Source organism: Microplitis demolitor, chromosome 3 (genome assembly GCF_026212275.2).
Source record: "Microplitis demolitor isolate Queensland-Clemson2020A chromosome 3, iyMicDemo2.1a, whole genome shotgun sequence".
In the NCBI taxonomy this organism is placed as follows: Eukaryota; Metazoa; Arthropoda; class Insecta; order Hymenoptera; family Braconidae; genus Microplitis; species Microplitis demolitor.
The window spans coordinates 12,556,802-12,577,936 of record NC_068547.1 but is presented as its reverse complement, the minus strand read 5'-3'; the positions used below and the strand labels follow the sequence as shown (position 1 = coordinate 12,577,936).

The 21,135-nt window shown below is 30.3% G+C and overlaps 1 protein-coding gene across 2 annotated transcripts; it reads right to left on the bottom strand.

Moving 5' to 3' along the window:
* Nucleotides 1-462: 462 nt before the first annotated feature.
* On the bottom strand, nt 463-3,831 carry LOC128667438 (leucine-rich repeat and coiled-coil domain-containing protein PF3D7_0703800-like). 2 transcript variants are annotated; one of them, XM_053737357.1, is made up of 8 exons: nt 3,167-3,831; nt 3,019-3,057; nt 2,198-2,439; nt 1,935-2,129; nt 1,476-1,865; nt 1,035-1,372; nt 775-952; nt 463-689 (listed from the first exon to the last, which is right to left on the bottom strand). In XM_053737357.1, exons 2-8 carry the CDS (start codon nt 3,030-3,032, stop codon nt 523-525), a joined length of 1,524 nt encoding a protein of 507 aa, XP_053593332.1. In that variant the 5' UTR covers nt 3,033-3,057; nt 3,167-3,831; the 3' UTR covers nt 463-522. The 2 variants fall into 2 exon arrangements, with proteins under 2 accessions (XP_053593332.1, XP_053593331.1); XM_053737356.1 differs by having other exon boundaries at nt 3,019-3,831.
* Nucleotides 3,832-21,135: the final 17,304 nt, after the last annotated feature.

Genomic DNA, 21,135 nt, shown 5'->3' with positions numbered 1-21,135 from the left:
AAGGCATTGCCACTTGTGCCCCAATGGGGAAATCCAAAAAAGGTCCCATTAAAGCAATACCACTTGTGCCCCAATAGGGAAATCCAAAAAAGGTCCCATTAAGGTAATCTTTCTTGAGCCCCTATAGGGAAATTAAAAGAAGATCCCATTAAGGTAATCTTTCTTGTGTCCATGTGAATAAATCCAACAAAGGTCCCATGAAGACATAATCCTACTTGTATTTCTTAAAAAAATCACAAAAAGATCTCATTAAGGCATCCCAATTTCAGTCTTAATAGGAATATTCCAAAGTGGCTCCATAAAGAGCATTTTAAAGTAGATCCTAATAAAAAAATTAATTATCATAAAAAAATTGACAGGACTAAATTTTTTTCTGTTATTATTAATTTTAATATCATAATAATAATAATAATAATAATAATAATAACATTAGATTACTTAGTACATATATAACCAGTAGAATCTTTTAATATAGTAAAATCATTTACTATTGTTTAAGTATAAAAACGATATTAATAAAATTTATTGATCAACTTCATTATCTGCAGGTTCCTCAAGTTTTTTCAGCCTCAGTAAACGATGACCATCCCAGTCTCGAGCATTTCGAATCGTTAATGACATTGCATCCAAAATATCCTTATCAGTGAGATCATTTCCCGAAGAATTTTTCAGTTTTTGTCGCATAACCTCTATAAAGTTTGATAAAATATTAGTAATAATGAAAAATAAAATTTCTTCAACTCATCATTAATAATTAATCAAAAAGAAATTTACCTTCTATGCATTTGTAAAATTTAGTATTTTTAAATACTGGTTTTTTCTGTTTAGTCAGGACGGATTTAGATGGAACATATAAAATGGCTAATTTTCTTGAAATGTAGACTTTAATTAACGTCGTCATATTCTTATTTAAAAGATTATTTTTATTTATTAGTTGAGACATGCGTTTTATCTAAAAAACATTATATTGCTCGATATAAATTATATGTAATAAAGTTAATAATAATTATATCAATTAAATCGGATTCACTTACGACTTGCTTACGATAAGTAGGACTAGATTCAAGTTGGTTATTAAAATCAATAAAAGTATCGTTATCATCGATGGGAAAATCAAATTTTTTTATTTTTTTACCAGTATTTTGATTTTCTCCGTCAACATTATTCGGTTCATTAATTTCATCGCCAACAGAATCATCACCATCAACACCGTCGCCAAAACATTTCTTTTTTAAGATGTTTTTTATCTCCTTCGTGTCATTAGCTAGTTGATTAAACTCAGCAGTAATTTGAACAACAGTAGAGTTCAATTGGCTAATTTGTTTACTTATGCTCGTGAAAAATGTAATAACATCCATATTTTTTATTGAATCTGTAAAAAAAAAAGTTATAGGATATATGTTTCACAATTCGTTAAGTTTAATTTTCTCGATTTTGTTTTATTTTTTTTTTTCATTATAATATTCAAATTTTACCTTTACAAGTTACAGGCGTCTTCTTTATCGAATTTTTAAACTTATCAATTTTACAACTTCGCGTAGGTGACTTAGTTGTAAGTGATTGCTTCGAATTTGAGTCATCGTGTAGACTGCTATTAAAACTACTGTTACTGCTGTTCTTCGCAGAATTATGTAACTTCAACTTCTTATTGTTGAATTTATTTCGCGGTGACACTCTTTTCCGCTTCAGCAATTTTGATCGACTGGTTGGAGGTGAAGAGTCACTAGTTTCGTGTGATAAATCCTGGGTTGATTGTCGAAAAACGTCATTATTATCATCACTATCCAGGTCAAATGATCCATCATTTTTTTTCCCCTTTCTTTTATCATTTAATTGCAATGAAGAATTTTTTCTCCCTGAGGGCTCTACAGAAAAAATTAGAATATTCATTGTCTGTATTATTAATTTAATTATTTTAATATTTAAAACTTTACCTGTATCATCAAATTCTACTTCAAAGGTGTTCAATTCTTTTTGTAAATTGTCGATATTTTTTTTATTTGACTTCATTTTTAATAATTTAAGATCTTTCGAGGCCTGTAGTTTAGCGGAATCTTCGTTCTCAGTCGTAAAAGCATACAACTCTTTGTTTAATATTTTCAAACGTTCTTCAGCTTCTTCATATGAATCTGTAAAATAAATATACCATAATAATAAATTTTCTGAATAATACACAGTAATAAATATTTAGACATACTTGCTCTTCCGCGTATTTCAACATTATAATCAGGCCATTTAGAGGAAGGCTTAGCACAATTTTTAACCATCGCTTGAAGCTTGCTGTAATTCGACTGATCAAATGGACCAGGCATAAATTTACAACGACAACTGTTATTCTTGCCAAAGAAAATCCAATTAGCCGGGACAATATCGATCTCTTCAACTTTTCCGTCTTCTTTGGTTTTGGAAAATAATACCAAGTAAAATCGCGATAGTTTCCTAGAAATAAATAATCAAATTATTATCTGTAGATCAACAGTAAGAAAAGTTAATTATTTTTGACATGTGCCTATTTAATGGTTAAACAGAAAAGAAAAAATTTGTATATCAAGCAGCATATTGGTTATGAAAATAATTTGTATGAAATTTATACAAAATTAATTTCATAATCGTATATATTTAAAATAGAAGTCGTGACACTTGAAGTAAAATTTCATTGAGCTAGACCAACATCTAACAATTTTTAGAAAAATACTTTTATAAAAAAAATTTTTTTTAAGTAATTTGCAAGAAAAAATTTTAAAATAGCTTGATGGGATTTTAAAAAATATTTTTTTATAAGAATTTACTTTTTGAAAAGTGTCTGCTTTTGTTGAGTCGCGTATCTTAAAATACAAATAATCTATAAATATTATCCAAGTATGAAAATACAAAATATTTTTAATTTATATTTTTCAAAAAATAAAAACTATCATTGTTCGTTAAAATTCTATTGTTTATACACAGAAAAACTGCCTGAAATACTCTAACAACTAATGTTTCAATTTATTCTATGCTTATTACTTTTATAATACTTACTTGTCTTCAGTCATTTTCAATCACTAATGCTGGTATCACCTTTAAAAAATTAAATTATTTTCTTCGAGAATTTCATTTAATATTAAAGATTCTTAGTATTAAATTTATTTTAACAGTATATTATAAAATAAAAATAATTTAAACTAACAATCACAAGTAACCTGCTTTAACTTGCACTCGCGTAACGTTTGCCTTCCGTACTTAACTTAAAACTATCGTCTTTTGTTTGGTATGAAAACCACCATCCATCGATATACCAATACGTAATACTTAGTTTCTTCACAGTACACATGTATATAAATGACACAGGGTGTCGCAGAATAAGAAGCAACTGTGTGCTACACTATTATAATGGGACGTCGTAGTCAATTAAACACATATATGTAATATATAATTATTATACTCTTAGAAGTTTAAATTGATATTAAAAATTTCTATTATTTATATTATTTTAACAATATTAAAAATTATAAATGCACAGTTTAAATCAACAATCACAAATAACCTGTTTTTTCTTACACTCACGCTTCGTTAACCTTCCGTACTTAACTGAAAACTCTTCGATTGTTTAATGTTATTATACAGCCATCGGTCTATATATCGATATACAAGCGCGTTATCCTAAGTTACTTATTTACACTACACATATATACAAGACACAAAGGATCATATAAACAACTGTGTGCTATACTGTGGAGCGTCACTAATTTGATTTAAATAAACTATAAATATATACATCGTAAATGCATGCTATGTTTGAGATTGTTTTTTAATATTTAAGATTCTCAAGATTTATTTTACTTTTATAAATATGTTCGAGAAATATAAACAATATGAAAGATAACCTAATAATTATACTGGCACATGCGCAGAAGTACTGAATTCTTCATTTTAATTAAAATACTAGAATAAATTTTTCTTAAATTACAACTTTCAAAACATAAAATTAATAAATCATTTGATCTAAAATAATTTTATTAGTCACTTACCGATCACAAATACCATGGAAAAAATAATTTTTTCTCTTTTATTTTCACTCGAAGCATTTAATTTTCACGTTACGATTGCCCACTGAGGCCCCACACAGGTCCCAATCGGGAAAAAACTGACGAAAATTTTTTTTTCTATCTTGGGCTTTCCCGTTGAGGTCCAATGCAGAGCCCAATTGGGAATAACTGACCAAACTTTTACTTTTTATCTGGGTTCTTCCCATTAAGGTCCAATGAAGATCCCAATCGGGAAAAACTGACCAAAACTTTTTCTTTTTATCTTGGGCTTTCCCGTTGAGGTCCAATGCAGAGCCCAATTGGGAATAACTGACCAAACTTTTACTTTTTATCTGGGTTCTTCCCATTAAGGTCCAATGAAGATCCCAATCGGGAAAAACTGACCAAAACTTTTTCTTTTTATCTTGGGCTTTCCCGTTGAGGTCCAATGCAGAGCCCAATTGGGAATAACTGACCAAAACTTTTACTTTTTATCTTGGGTTTTCCCATTGAGGCCCAATGCAGATCCCAATTGGGAAAAACTGGTTAAAAATTTTTACTGTTGTTTTGGGAATTCCCAATTAGGTCCCACACAGAGCCTGAATGGGAAAAACTAATTACAAATTAATGAATTATTTCTGAGGATTTCCCAATTGGGAACTGATTGGGCCCTCATAGAAATTTCCCTATTGGGAATGCCTCCTTGGAACCCAATAGGGTCCAGATATATACTCTGGGTATTCCCGAAGTAATTTCTAGTCGGGAACATTTCTTAGATTTTTAATTTTTTGTTAACTTTAAAAAATTATCATGAACAAAATAATATACTTTTATTGCGTGATCTTGTTAAGCATTTATATTAGAAAGGCTCTACGAAGCCAAAAATTCATAGAGTTTACATTGTTGTTTATGAAAACGAAGATTGGAAAAAATTAGTAAGTTAACAAAAATGAAACTTTTTTGGAAAATTCACTTAATAATTTTTTTCTAACGGGGATTTATTTTTTCAAGTGTTGAGATGTTACCATAAGTTATTTAAATTTTTGAATTACTACTTGTTACTATAAGAAAACTATTTTATGGGGTACTCTCTCTCTCTCTTTCTCGCAGCAGTGCGCCCATACCGCAACGACCACGCAAAGCTCTATTTTTGGCGTTAAATTAAAATCATAAATAATAGAGGTAGAGTTCGTGGAGTTGGCACTTTTCAATTTGAAATTCCCTCCTTTCTAAGCGTCTTTTTTCAAAATTTCGAAAATGTTAATAGTTTTTAAGTGATTAACGGAAAACTAAATGCCACTTTTTTTTTAATTTGTTAAAAATTATTGCAATTCTTTGCGTGCTAATATATCCTGAAAATACATTTCTCTAAACGTCATTCCAAATCAAATTCGCAGTCATTCATATAGTCCAGTCAATGTGCACAAAAAAACGGTGCAAGATCGTAGTCAATGTCAGTATAAACCGATTAAAAAAAAAATTTTTTTTTCAAAATGCTGGAAAAAATTTAAAACAAAAAGTTGACAAAAATTTGGTGTGTACAAATTTTTTTTTTCTGAAAAAATTAGATGTAAAATTGAATATCTCAGAAACTATTGAGAAGTTATCGAGACAAATTAGTATCATTATGTTTGGAATTTCATAACGAACAAAATGATTTCTGATCGGAGTCTCTACGACAAATAATTGCTGAGATAAAAATTATTAAGCCACGAGAAATGAAAAAGCGCGTCATTTTATCGCCACGCGTGTCAACAAAACGCTATAACTCGACAGCAAATTAATATTTTTACAATTTTTTTTTCTATTTTCTTAGTAAATCATGTATCAACCATAAAAAGAATTGGTAACTTCCAAAAAAATGATTTCGAATTTAAAATTTTAAAAGAGCAAAAATCAATTTTTGTTAAATAAAAAATAGAAAAAATGAAAAATAAATAGAATGACCTAATGATAGTTTTGTTTGAACAATTACCCAAACAATTACGGGTACAGACGGTTAAAAAAAATTTGTTTTTTCATAAGAAAATGCGTTTAGAAAATTTTTGGAATTTATCAACAATTAAAAAGAAAATATATATTTTTTTTTGATACGACAAAACTTCATCTCGCGAAATTCTGAATCTAATGGTATATACGAATTTTGGTCGACTTTTCGAAATTTATCCTTTATAAATTTTCGGTATGACTGAAAAATTTTTTGCTGCGGGACATCCAATATCTTCACGGATTGCTAGAGAGAGAAAGTGGACATAAGACGTTGTGTCTTTCTCGAAAGGATTACGTCTGTGCGTATCCACACGAACAGATTATGATCTTTTCTTTTATTTTTTTTTTTCGTATCCAACAACTGAAATTCTCTTTTTCATCATTTCTCTTTTCTCATTTTGTTATGAATAATATTATCAAAACTTCAAAAATTTCGTTCCTACAATATAGGTATCAAAAGATGGCAAATTTTCTGAATCGGAAAAATAACTTATCGCGTAGAGAACTTTTTTTCAAAAGTTTATGCAATTGTTTATAAAAAATGGTTAGGAAAATAGTTTTCACAATGCAAATATCTCTCATAACAAATTAGCTTTTGTATTGTAAAAAAAATTATGGTTGAAAAAATTTACGGTACACAATTACATTCTTTGTTTATAAAAAATTACTGTCTAAAGTTTAAATATTTTTTTTTTCAAAATATATACCAAAATATTAATAAAATCATATTTTGCATATAGATAATATTTAAACATTTAGACAGTAGTTTTTTATAAACAAAAAAATCCTAATTCTGAAAATTATAAAGGAAAAATTTTTAAAAATCGACCAAAAATTCGTATATACCAGTCGATTCAGAATTTTGCGAGATGAATTTCTGTTGTATGAAAAAAAAATATTTTTTTTTTTAATTGTTGATAAATTTCGAAAATTTTCAAAACGCATTTTCTTATGAAAAAACCATTTTTTTTAACCGTCATTACCCGCGAAAGTTTGGGTAATTGTTCAAACAAAATTATCATTAGGTCATTCTAATCATTTTGCATTTTTTCTATTTTTTATTTAACAAAAATTGATCTTTCCTTTTTTAAAATTTAAAGTTCGAAATAATTTTTTTGATAGTTACCAATTTTTTTAATAGTTGATATATGGTACACTAAGAGATTAGAAAAAAAATTTGTAAAAATATTGATTTGCTATCGAGTTATAGCCTTTTGTTGACACGCGCGCGAATAAAATGACGCGCTTTTTCGTTTCTCGTGGTTTAATGATTTTTATCTCAGCAACTATATGTCGTAGAGGCTTCGATCAAAATTCATTTTGTTCGTTATTAAATCCCAAACATAATGATACTAATTTGTCTCGATAACTTCTCAATAGTTTCTGAGATATTAAATTTTACATCTAATTTTTTTAGAAAAAAAAAAATTTGTACACACCAAATTTATGTCAACTTTTTGTTTTAAATTTTTTCTAGCATTTTGAAAAATAATTTGTTAAAATCGGTTTATACCAACGCTGACTATGATCTTGCACCGTTCTTTTGTGCACATCGACTGGACTAATATTTTTAAGAGCTTTATCTATATTTTTTGTGTTTTCGAACTTGCTGACAATACTGTTTAAATACCACTCTAATATACAAATACATGCAGTGATCTAGAATTTGTTTTAAATCAGCTATTCTCCTGGGAGTTTAATATATGCAGGCGAGCCTGGGGCACGATGGCCCACCTTATCCGCTTTTTTATTGTTAGTGGTCTTTGAGCACTGAATACGAGATGTTTCAATTTATCCCGAGCAAATCTATTAAAATACTCCAAAAATTAAAAAAAAAAATAATTTCGAGATACAACGGACTACTTGAAGAAAAAAAAAAAAAAATTTAACAAAAATAAACAATTAGAATATTTTTGTTTGCCAATGGTTTTTTTTCTAATTTTACCTGCATTGAATAAATTGATTATAATTTATCAATGTGAATGATTAAAAGAAATTCACGTTTCGAAGAAATTGGTTTGTTTCTGAAATACTTTTTTTTAAATTATTTTTTATCATAAAAAAAATAATTTAATTATTTCAAACTTTCGAAACATTTCATTTTGCGACACATGAATAATTTTTTAAATGAAACTTTTTGGGGCGTATAAAAATAAAATTTTTTGGTCGGGATAAATGCAACGATTTGAAAATGAAAGTTCGTAAATTTCTGCACCGAATGCACTTATCGCGAAAAGGACAGTAAGTCGGTATTTAACCAGAGAGAGAAAAAGAAAGAACTATACGGTATGTAATGCAGGGTCTATTTTTGTTCTCTTCTTTGTGTCATCATCCGTTGTTCCATTTAACAAAACCCAAGAGAGATAGATGAGTGCGAAAGAAGAAGACAAAAAGTGTACGCGTGCGTGAAATCGAACGACAAAGACGAATAAATTGTCAGAAATAGAAAAAGGTATCCACCGATGTACGGGCATGAGTGAGAAAAATATATCATTTTTATGTGAAAATTAAATGAAAATAAGTCGATAAATTTTTTTTCGAGTTTTTTTGGATTTTTCTTTTTTTTTTTAACCCACGTTTAGAGGGTACTTAATGCAAAATTGCCAGAATTGTCGAAACAAAAAATAATTTTTTTATTTTAATGATGACTACATAATTAAAGGAACAAAACGTAATCAATTGATTGTTTTATAAAACTTAAATCACTGGCCCCGGAAAAAACAGTTCGATGGATTAGTTTGAAAATGTTCTTTAGTTTTTAAGCTGCCTTTCCATTTAGTGTGCGATCATTGGTAGATTTTGTTGGTAATCAAAGCCATAGTCCAGTCGATGTGCACGAAGAAATGGTCAAAGATTTTCTCGGTGGGTAAAGACTGATTTTGAAAGCTTTTTTTTTTTGAAATATTCGAAAAAAAAGGAAAAAAGTTGACATAAATTTGGAGGGTGATCATTTGTTTGTTTTTTAAATTAGATGTAAAATGAAATATCTCGGAAACTATTGAGAAGTTCTGAAGACAAATCAGTATCATTGTTCTTGGAATTTAATAACAAACAAAATGAATTTTAAACCAAGTCGCTACGACGAATAGTTACTGAGATGAAAGTTATTGAAGCGCGAGAAACGAAAAAGCGCGTCGTTTTGTCCACACGCGTATAAACAAAAGGCTGTAATTCGGCAGCAAATCAATATTTTTATAAATTTTTTTTTCTATTCTCTTAGAAAATCATGTATCAACCATAAAAAAAATTAGTAACTTCAAAAAAAATGATTTCGAATTTTAAATTTTAAAAGAGGAAAAATCAATTTTTGTTAAATAAAAAATAGAAAAAATGAAAAATAAATAAAATGACCTCATGGATATTTTTGTTTGAACAATTATCCAATTAATTACGGGTACTGATGGTTAAAAAAATTGTTTTTTCATAAGAAAATGCGATTGGAAAATTTTTGGAATTTATCAACTATTAAAAAAAAAAATATATTTTTTTTTGATACGACAAAAATTCATCTCGCAAAATTCTGAATTTAATGGTATATACGAATTTTGTTCGATTTTTTTAAATTGTTCCTTTATCAATTTTCAGTATGACTAAAAATTTCTTGCTGCGGGACATAGAAAAAATTGGACTTCGGGTATCTTCGGAAATCGCTAGAGAGAGAAATGGGGCATAAGACGTAGTATCTTTCTCTAAAGGATTACGTCTGTGCGTATCCACACGAACAGATTATGATCTTTTCTTTTCTTTTCTTTTTATTCGTCTCCAACGACTGAAATTTTCTTTTGCATCATTTTTTATTTCTCATTTTGTTATAAATAATATTATCTAAGCTTTCAAAAAAATCTTCCCTACAATATAGGTATCATAAGATTGCAAATTTTCTGAACCGGAAAAATAACTGATCATGTAGAGTACATTTTCTCAAAATTTTATGTCATTGTTTAAAAAAAAAAAAACTTTGAAATAAATTTGAAAAAAAAAAAAAATCGTTCCTATAATATACCCATGTAGGAACTTACAAGCTCTGACAACGGGGCTAAGCACGCACCAGGACTGGGTAACCCAGCTCTGGCTTCCCAGTGTCGGCCCTAGCTAAGGCCCAGGACTGGGCAACCTAGCTCTGGCTTCCCAATGTCGGCCCTAGCTTAGGTCCAGTCGTGGGCAACCTAGCGCTGGCTTTCCATCCTTGGCCCGAGATTAAACCAGAACTAGTAAGCCCAGCTCTGGCTTCCTAGTGTCGGCCCTAGCTAAGGCCCAGTCGTGGGCAACCTAACGCTGGCTTTCCGCTGTTGGCCCCAAACGAGACCCAGTCATGGGTAACCCTGCTCTAGCTCTTCAATATTGGCCCAAGCTTGAACCAGAACTAGTTCACCGAGCTCTGGGTTTCCACGGTAGACCCTAGCTAGGACCCAGCTATGAATAACTTCTACCCATACAGGAAGCCCCCGAGTTGAACGACGGGGCCATGCCTGGGACATTATTGGGAAGCCCGTCTTGGCAAACCTATACTGTCCCATGCCTGGGCCATAACTGGTTAATTAGTATTGGCCATTCCAATGATTACCCAGGCTTGGGCCAACCCTAGAGTCACCCTAACATGGGCCAAGATTGAATAACCTAGCCTCGGCCGTTGGATGGTTACCCTAACATCGGCCAACACTAGATAACCTAGCCTTGGCCAAGCCGAGAGTCACCCTAACTTGGGAATTATGGTGGTAGAGTAAGATAATTAAGCTGGGTTCTTGATAAATAATCAATTAAATTTAATAAATTTTATTTTAAAAAATTATGTAATTATAATATAAATAATACGAAATTATTTTTTTCTTTCTTAATCGAAAATATAAATTAAATTGCTCTTTATATTTCATAAAACCGAGTGGTTGTAGTAAAATGAACAAGTAGAACATATAAAAGTTTCAATTAAACGTTAGTAGGTTCGTCCAGTAGCCAGCGTTCAAACCCAGCAATCAGAAGGACGGCAGTTCGCGCCCAGAGCCCAGCAGAATTTTCACCGAGTTTTTTTCACGTTATTTACTTCACTTAAATAGTTTAAACGTTAATGATCACAAACTCTAGTACTTTAATAATAATAAATTTTTTTTTTTTAATTGAATTTATGTGTTTTTTCGATGCATGGGCCAAGTCTGGCAACCAAGCATGGGCCAGGTCTGACAAGCAAGCATGGGCCAATTCTGGCAAGCAAGCATGGGTCAGGGCTGGCAACCAGGCTTGGCACCCAGTTATCATCCCAGACTTCTACCAAGGCTGGAACAAGGCTGGCTTACAAGCTTGGCCCAGAGTTCAACATAGTTGAACCAAGCCTGAGCCAAGCCTGGGCCCGTCGTACTTTCCTATCTGGGTAGGTATCAAAAGATTGTAAATTTACTGAAATGAAAAAAAAACTTATCGTATAGAGAACTTTTTTTAAAACTTTTTTGGAAGTTAGCAATTTTTTTTATAGTTGATATATGATTTACGAGGAGAATAAAAAAAAATTTGGAAAAATATCGATTTGCTGCCGAGTTGCAGCCTATTGTTTATCCTCGCGTGGACAAAATGATGCGCTATTTCGTTTTTCGCGGTTCAATAATTTTTATCTCAGCAACTATAAATTAATAGATTATTGTTTATTTAATTAACGTACAAAGTTAATGAAAATCGAATTTTTTCGATGTTGAAAAATTCATAATTCAAAAACTATTGAGTATAACGAAATTCGATAAAAGCAACTTTCGTTTTTAAATTACTCAAAATATCCGAGTCCGAAAAAAAATATTTTTTAAACAATCGTTCGAACAATTGTCTAAAAACAATAGATCCAGGTTTCAAAAAATAAATAATGCGATATTCAAATTCACGAGTCAAGATACATAAAAAAAAAAACAAGTGAGCCTCAAAGACATAAGGGCACAATAGAAGTGAAACTTTTTTGATAATTAAGTCGGTCTAAGTAAATAAATAGATTAATATAAATATAAATATGTGTATAATATTGGCCATTAGATCTTGTCGGATAGTGAAGCATCGGGAAAAATAAATCTCTCATAATGAAAATATGTACAACTAGTTTTTTACTAAATGTAAAAATTTAAAAAACAATTAATAAATTGTAAGAAGAAAATTCAATATTTCAAAATATATTTATGTTAATTAAATGTAAAATTATAAATATGAATTGTAAAATGAATGAAAAAAAAAAAGTCCCAATAAAAAAAATCTCTGGATTTGTAAACCACTAAAAAAAATATAGTCACAATCTAAAAATTTGTAAATAATTTTTGTGCATATTTGAAAATATTTATAATTAAAAAGAACTAAATTAAAAAGTTGATACTAAAAGTAATTACTATAAATAAAGATATACCTCCATATAAATTACTGTATAAAATTTAATTTCAATAAATAAAAACATAAATAATTTTAAAAAACTGTAATTATAAAAGTATAAAATCATTTAGATATATTTCAAATTTTTTCTTTAATTGAATAAATAAATAAATGAAAGTATGTAATTTTAAAGAGAACTAGAAATAATTACTACAAAAAAACAAATTCTTAGAACAAACACCCGCATAATGAAACATGTATATAAGAAAATTTAGTAAAAATGGACATCTCAATAAATAAAATATCTATAAAAAATTGACTGCTATTGAACATCTCTATAAAATATAATATCAAATCAAATTTAATTATAAATATCATATTTTATAGAGATGTTCAAAAACAGTCAATTTTTTATAGACATTTTATTAATCGAGATGTTCATTTTTACTAAATTTTCTCTAAAAATGAATTAGTGAAATTCTCGCGAATCAGTGGATAGTCACTATTTCTACATCTATAAGTATACCATTAATTCAACCAGTGGTATACTTATAGCTGGTTCCCAGTGAATATTCACTAATGTGAAGTGAATTTCACTGATTCATTTTTAGAGAGTTCTTATATGCATGTTTAGTTATGCGAATGTTTGTTCGTAGAATTTATTTTTTTATAGTTATTATATTTAGTTCTCTTTAAAATTGCATACTTTTATTTATTCATTTATTCAATTAAAGAAAATATTTCAAGTATATTTAAATGATTTTATACCTTTACAATTACAGTTACTTTTAATTATTTGTATTTTCATTTATTGCAATTGAATTTTATACTGTAATTTATATGGAGGTATCTCTTTATTTATAGAAATTACTTTTTACGAATTTTTTCATTTTGTTCTTTTTAATTATAGATACTTTCAAGTACACACAAAAATTCTTTACAAATTTTTAAATACTGACGATTTTTTTTTTTAGTGACTTATTTCAGAATACATATTTATAATTTTACATTTAATTAATATACATATATTTTAACATTTAGTAGAAAACTAGTTATACATATTTTGATTTTCAGAGATTTCTTTTTTCCCGATGCTATACTACCTGACAAGATCTAATCGCCAATATTGTATATGTGTATATATATACGAATAACGTGGTTAAGTTACGACGCATGCGTAATATACTGGCCCATTCAACTCGATTCTTCTTAACTCCTCCCCCCACTCTTTAAAATATATAAAGCTTACTAAGCAAGCAATTCCCACTCGTTCTGAATTTTCATTCAATGTTTCTCCTCTCGCGCTACCTCCCCTTTTTCGCCGCGATTTTGTCATGGTGTTTAAGTTTTTGTTTTGTTTTCATGCAACATTAACAACAATAACAACAATAACAATAATAAAATCTATTATGATCATTGAAATGAAATATAATTATAGTAACATATTAATCTTAAAAAAATAACTTCATAAATTTTAATAATAATTAATAATATAAGAAATTTTCCGATAAATATTGCTAGAGAATTATTTAATTGAACACAGAAAATAACAAATGTTTTTCGTCAAAATTATTCTTCTGGGTATGATGATAAGAAGTATCATCTACCAAGGATGAATTTTTGTCTTTATATAGATATATATTTTTAGAGGTTTGCCAAATATGTGTTGAATCTCGTTCGAGATAAATCTAAACAATTTTTACCCGGTTCTTAAAAGCCACAAAAAGTAATTAGTGACTTAGGGGGTGCTTTTATACCATGGTCTCCGCTACACCTATATTCTGACTATGGAGGGTAGATTTGCCGACAGCGAATCACTACCAGGAGTGGCGCCCTCTCTATTTTTGTAAAACTGTAATTTTCTATCCATAATGATTAGAGTCTTCATGTTTCAACCTGACTGTTCTTTTTGGTTCTAAGCAGTGAATAAGTGACACGTGTTTTGAGCGAGAAGGTTAACAAGTGAATGTGATATTTTGTTCAATCAGTTTTATTTGCTAACAAGTTGTAAGCAATTTTTTTTCTCTGGATCTAATATAAGTGACAAACAAACATTATTCCTCATATTAATTATTCGTTACAAATTATATTAGAATTGAATAGTATGAATCGTTGTTGGATAGATAGCTTCATTTCTAGTTGAAAGTTTGAGAAAGATTTCTAAGAAACCTATTTTAGTTTACAATTAGATTACTTGATCTATTTTAATTACTTTATACGAATCATTTTTGAAAATGAGTGGCGAGCTTAATCCATTGAAAAGAACAAATTCTACTGAACGACGTCGTTATGCAAAAATTCTAAAAGATCATCTAAGCATACATCCGCATGACTTATCATTTAGTTTATTAGGCGACAAATTTAAGGTAAGTGTACAAACACAAAATATTTTCTACTAAGTTCATAACGTCGAGAAAGGTTTTCCTTTTCTTATAAATCAAAATATATAATAAAATTTAAATCATAGGTTCTATTGATAAGCTCTGATTAAGAAAAATGATTTAATCCACGCTGTGTATATCTATATATTTGTTGATTCAATTTTTTTCTGAATAAATCACCATAAAAATATTTTGCAGCACGTGTTCCCGTTAAAATTAAGAGCTCAAACTTAAAGAGATTTTTTTTTCCGGAATCAGAACCGTTTGATGGGTGACCGCAATAAATTTTGAAAATCACCCTTTTAAAAACCACTCTCATGTAAATATATATATATATATATATTAGGGTGGTCGTTAAAAATTATATTTTCTCAGGCGCCCCAAAAAAAGCTTTTTTTTTTAGTTAAAAGACTAGTTTACGTCCGCGCGCAAGCGCGCGCGTGTCGTTTTTCATATATTTATTTTAATGTATATTTTCGTGTCGTTTGCATATATTTTTTTTTTGCTTTCAACCAATCACGTTACGAACAGTTTGGTTTCACATATTTTTCATCTCTTTTATATAGTAGGGATACATGAGGAATTTGGTTTTTTTTTTTTTTTTAAGTAAAATGAACTCGTGCCGAAGGCGGATTAAAGTTCATTTTTCAATATAATCGCGGTTTTTCCTAAATATCTCATGAAATATGCAGTAAGGAAAAAAATCGTAAAAACTATTTTGTAGGAAATCAAATTCTTTACAAAAAAGGTCACGTTCATTGTTATTATAAAATGTGTATTTATTGAGATATTTAAAAAATCTTTTTCAGACCTTATCGATTGAGCATTTAAAGAATTACGAATGTAAAAAGTAAAAGAAAATTTAATTTTTAACGACCACCCTAATATATATATATAATGATTTTTCATACATAATTACTAAAGAATTATATATAATTTTATTGCATTTAATTCTCTTGGTTTTACAAAAAATAATTTTACTATTACATAATAGATCAATAGATATTTCACACGTTACTGTAAAATACGCATACATTATTTACAATAGGGTGTCCGTTATTTACCAAGTTGGCTATTTTGGCTTGGGCATAGTCAAAATCGTTTCTTTGTGACCTAAAAGCAACTCTAGGGAAGAGAAAAAATTTTTAGGATGCCGTTTAACCCTGCCTGCACAACGATACTTTTCCCATTTAATTAACATGGGGTTTTAAGACTTTTTAGCAAATAATTTTTATATGGCTCATTATACTCTTTAACTGACCAATAAGACTCGATTTTGCTTCTATTATGATCCCTTCAGATGGAGAAATTTTCATATTGGCGCAAAAAAATTCTTACCTAAGTTTAACTCAAGTCAAAATACGTCATTATCGATTTTTCCTCTATTGCAAATTCTTGATCATAAAATAAGCTATAAATACAAATTTCAAAACACAAGTTTTTATTAAATCTCAATTTAATACACAGGTAAATTATTGAACTTTCAACTTTTTCGTCAGGCATTCCTTAAATAGCTTCGTATACTGTCAAAAAATAGGCTATGGCGAAATTGAAAAAATTATTGTGGTACAATTAAATGATAAAAAAATCAATGGTATAGTGGTAAAGAGATGGAAAACGCTTAAAACTGTTTTGCACACTAATTATATCCATCAAGTCGAAGCTACGTCTGAATTAAAATTTGTTCCAAGTCATGAAATAGTGGGTCCTTCCATCGTTGTAAATGATAATGTAGATTATAAATATATTATAAAATTGCCAAACGCCTGGGAAAGTGACTGAAAGGTGATCAAATTCTTTTCGGCTATGATTAATATTTCATTTTGTTAAAATAGAAAATATTGTTAGCAAAATAAATTCTGAAAATTGTAATTAAAAGAAAATGTATTATGCATAACTTATATACAAACGGTCATAAACAATAAAATTTGTTGAATTAAGAAACTGTCATATTTAATGGATACATTGTAACCTAATTAAAAAAATCTCAAATATATTTGATAAATTTGCTGTGTTTTCTTATGACTATCTTGTGATAAAAAAAAAACAATGAATGATGAATATATTCATTTAATATATTGATCAGTATAAACAAGTCCGAGAAGTGCTATAAATAGAATAAGATATATGTGCAAGCAAGCCCTATTTTCCTCAGTTAGAATGGCAATAAATCTAAATTGTATTAGTAAACCACCCAAAAGTGTTAAAGATTCGACACTCAGAATTATAACACACGCTTTTCTTACACTTTGACGATTCGTTTTTTACTGTGCACGCTCAATACATGTCTATTCTGTAATTATTCGATAGCTAAATTTCTGTAACCCGAGAAAAAATTTTTATATATAATCGTATAAAATTATATATAATAATATATAACTCGATTACATATAATCAAATATGAAAAATGGCCAAATATAATCGTATATAATTATATATCATTGTATACAATTATATATAACTATATATAATTATATTTGGTCATTTTTTATATATGATTATATATAATCAAGTTATAATTAAAAAATATTTTTGAAAAAAAAAAAAAAAAAAAAAAAAAAAAAAAAAATTAAACATTGAATTTTTGATTTGGTTATTGCCGCACGAACGCATTCCAAATTCAGAAACAAGAATTAATAGCAGTAAATGATGAAAAAATCCTGAACGTCTGCTGGGTTCGAACACGGCTTCTCATGGCTGGTAGTCCTGAACGTTGATCACTGGTCCACATCACGAGAGTTCAAGTCATGTGCTGAATTGATGTATTAAGAGTGAAGTAGCGGCAAAGACAGAGTTCATAAGTTTTCGTGATGGATTTTTACAAAATTTAAAAAAACTCCATGAACTTACATGAAATTTTATAAAAACAATATTTGTCGGCCTCGATGATAATTATAAAAATTTATATAAAGTTTTATTAAGTTTCTTCAAATTTTTTAATATTCTGTTGTGATGTGAAATTTAAAAAAGCTTATATAAAATTTTGGGAAACATTAAATAATTTCACAAAATTGTATGAAATTCAACCGATTGAAAAGCTGGGTACTTTCAATTTTTGAATACCATGAAAAAAAAAATCCTTTTTTTTTTTTTTGAAACACCCTAATGATTGTTTATGTTTATGTTTATGTTTATGTTTATTTATTTATGTGATCGTGGAACTATGTCCCCTAACGACCTAAAGAAAATATACAGAAGTACAAAAGTTACAAAGTGTACAGATTTTAACACGATATTTTAATTTTTACAATGTCTTTATAAGTATTAAGTTTATAATTATTTTAAGATAGGAATATGTTGATAATCTCTATGTTTATTTTAGTTAAGCTAAAAATGAAAGTAATTATATTAAGATGAGATAAGAAATTACTATAGCCTACTAGTAGAATTACAGTAGCGAAGAGTCGTGTAGAACAATCTTGTTTTTCCAAACCTATTAAATAGTTATAACAGGATCTTTTGAATTCATCAATATTTGAGGCTGTAGTAATATGCGGTGGTAAGGAGTTCCAAAATGATGTTCCCAGGATAAGAAATGAGTGCTGGTAGATTGTTGTTCGTGGAATCGGGGCTATTAGTGTGTCTGTTCTGTTTCTGTCTCTATGTCTTGCAAGATTATGATTAAATGCAATATGACGATGGAGTAACTCATTTTTGTTGAGCACCAGCATACCATAATAAATACACCCTAGAAAGTAAAGTCTGCGGTTCATTGGCGATATCCATCCGAGGTCAAGACGTGGGCCGTTGATGTGAGCGCCACGCGGTTGTCGTAGGACAAATCTTGTGCAATTGTTCAGCGAAACTGTTAGTTTTCTATCTAGTGACTGACTTAGGTTTGTTAAAGCGGGTGCACAATAATCAAAGATCGGTAGAAGTAGACTCACAACTAGCTGACGTTTTAGTGTCGAACTTAAGTTGTAAACTGAGAGACGAAGACGATAGAGGGTCCGGGAGGCCATACTACATGTTTTAACAACTTGATCTTTCCAGAGTAACTTTGAGTCCAAAATGACCCCGAGATATTTGAAGTTGCTCACACACTCGATAGGCTCTCTATTAAATATAATATTCGGTATAACATTACGATTCAACATGTTGATGTATCGAGCACTGCCGAAGAACATCCCTTTAGTTTTGGTAACGTTTATTTTTAGCTTATTCACCTCACACCAAGTAGCGATGGATGATAAGTCTTCATTAATTTTACTGATAGCTTCAGGTATACTGTCCACTCTAGTTTTGAGGTATATAGTGCTGTCATCAGCATAGAAAAGACACGAACAATGATGCAAGCAATTCGGAAGATCATTTATAAAAAGTGAAAAAAGCAGTGGGCCCAAGACGCTACCCTGCGGTACGCCAGATAGTGAATCTTTCCATGATGATGTGCTTGCTTTATTTCTTACTGCGTGTGTTCGACCGGATAGGTAAGAGTAAATCCACCGTGTGACTTCTTCTGAAAATCCCAGGTTGTAAAGTTTACGAAGCAGAAGTAAGTGATTGACTGAGTCAAAAGCCTTTGTGAAATCAAGAAATACAGCAATGGTAATTTCTTGATTATCAATACCGTATCGCACGTCATCTGTCAGCCTAATGACAGCTGTGTACGTACCCGTACCTGGCCTGAAACCTGTCTGCCGAGGGTCCAATATATTGTAATCGTTTAGGAAGTTTATGATTTAATTAAGTACTATACGCTCACAGACCTTCGACATTGAGCACAGTATGGAAATCGGTCGCATATCTGATGGTTGCTTAGGGAAGCGAATTTTAGGTATAGGCGTAATTAAGGACGATTTCCAGATGGTTGGATAGTAACTGTTGGCAATCGACTCATTTACCAGGTTGGTGATTGATGGTATGAGTATAGATTTGAACGTTCTTATAGCTATGAGAGGAAGCTCATCTACTCCTGATGATTTTGATGTTCCGATTGCAAGGTATTTGGCTGCATCATTTTCTGAGACCTTTCTAAAGGAGAAATTGAGATTTCCCTGATAAATATCAGTAAGGACTTCTTCGAAGGACGGAAGACTCTCACCAGCAGTTATGGATGCGTAATAATTATTTAGTTCGTTAATATCAAATATCAGAGGTGCCCGCGATTTTGTAGAAGCTGTAGTGAAACCCAACCTGTCCATCTCAATCCAAAATTGCTTTGTATTTCCCACTCTGCCGAAGACGGATTGTAGATAAGTAGCTCTTTCTTTCTCCCATAGAAGCTGCGCCTCCCGACGATGACTAAGATAAAGTTTCCATACAAGTTGGTGACCATTTCTTTTGAAGTTTCTGTATAATCTATCTCGTTCCCTACGCATCTCTCGTAGCTCAGGAGTGATCCATGGAGCTGGACGATGTTTCAATTAAAATTCTCGTGTAGGGACGAATTGATCAATTGCTTCCTTATTAATAGTATTTAATGTAGTCAAGAAGTCATCCAAGTAATTTTGAGAGCGATGATTTAACGTTAGTTCCAGTCTTCTCGAGTCAAAAAAATTGGCCGCACGATCTAGGTCAGCTTCATGCCAGATTGTGCGCTTGACATGCTTGTTAACTGGCTTTCGATGTTTGTATTTTAGACAGAAGTGGATTAAGTCGTGTGATGATAGGAGAGGCTGACCCGATTGACCCCAAGACTGTAAAGATGACAATTGGCTAACTGCACAAACGTCAATCCAAGTATTGGCATGCACAGTGTGATTAGTCGGACTAAGTGGGACTAAGGACATTCCTAACCTAGATATATAGTCTCTTAACTTGGCCGCTTTATTGCTGTTTGACATGAGATCTGCATTGAAGTCACCTAGAAAACACACAAACTTGTAATTTGTTACTCTAGTTGTAAAGTCATTTTCAAAGGCGTAAACATAACCTGACTTTGGGGGTTGATAAACGATTGAGACCAGTATTTTATACTGGGAAGCTCCCCTAATCTCCGCGATAAGGTATTCCGGTATGATATTCTGGCCGTCATTAACTGAGGTACTGAGTAGCCGCACATTAAGTTCATTTCGCACATAAATCGCAACTCCACCACCACGTTTACTGTGACGATCAACGCGAAAGATTGTGTATCCTGGTAGAAATACTTGCTGGTCGCCAATAGCACTATTTAGCCATTTTTCGGTGACTTCAATTATATGATACGGATTTACCCTAAAAAATTCTGAAAATTCGCAGAAATGAGCCATTAGTGAACTTGATCAAAAGACTTAATTACACGGTCCCTGAGCTGATGTAGTTGAGCAGGCTGACGATGATTGATGTAGACCTTGACCTCAGGAAAAGTAGGGCTGACCTGCTTAGCAGTTAAATTTGGCTTGTTTTTTTTTGGCATTAATTATCTTGTTGCAAAGATCATTGGATTTGGTCATAAGTACTAAAGGTCTTGATTTCAATGGGAGGCTTGCGTTGAGACTATTATCCGC

What these genes read in the sequence shown, in the direction of transcription:
- LOC128667438 (XM_053737356.1), bottom strand. An exon ending in TGAAATACGCGGAAGAGCAA is followed by an intron (nt 2,130 to 2,197) that starts GTATGTCTAAAT and finishes TTTATTTTACAG; the next exon opens with ATTCATATGAAGAAGCTGAA. An exon ending in AGTAGAATTTGATGATACAG is followed by an intron (nt 1,866 to 1,934) that starts GTAAAGTTTTAA and finishes TTTTTTCTGTAG; the next exon opens with AGCCCTCAGGGAGAAAAAAT.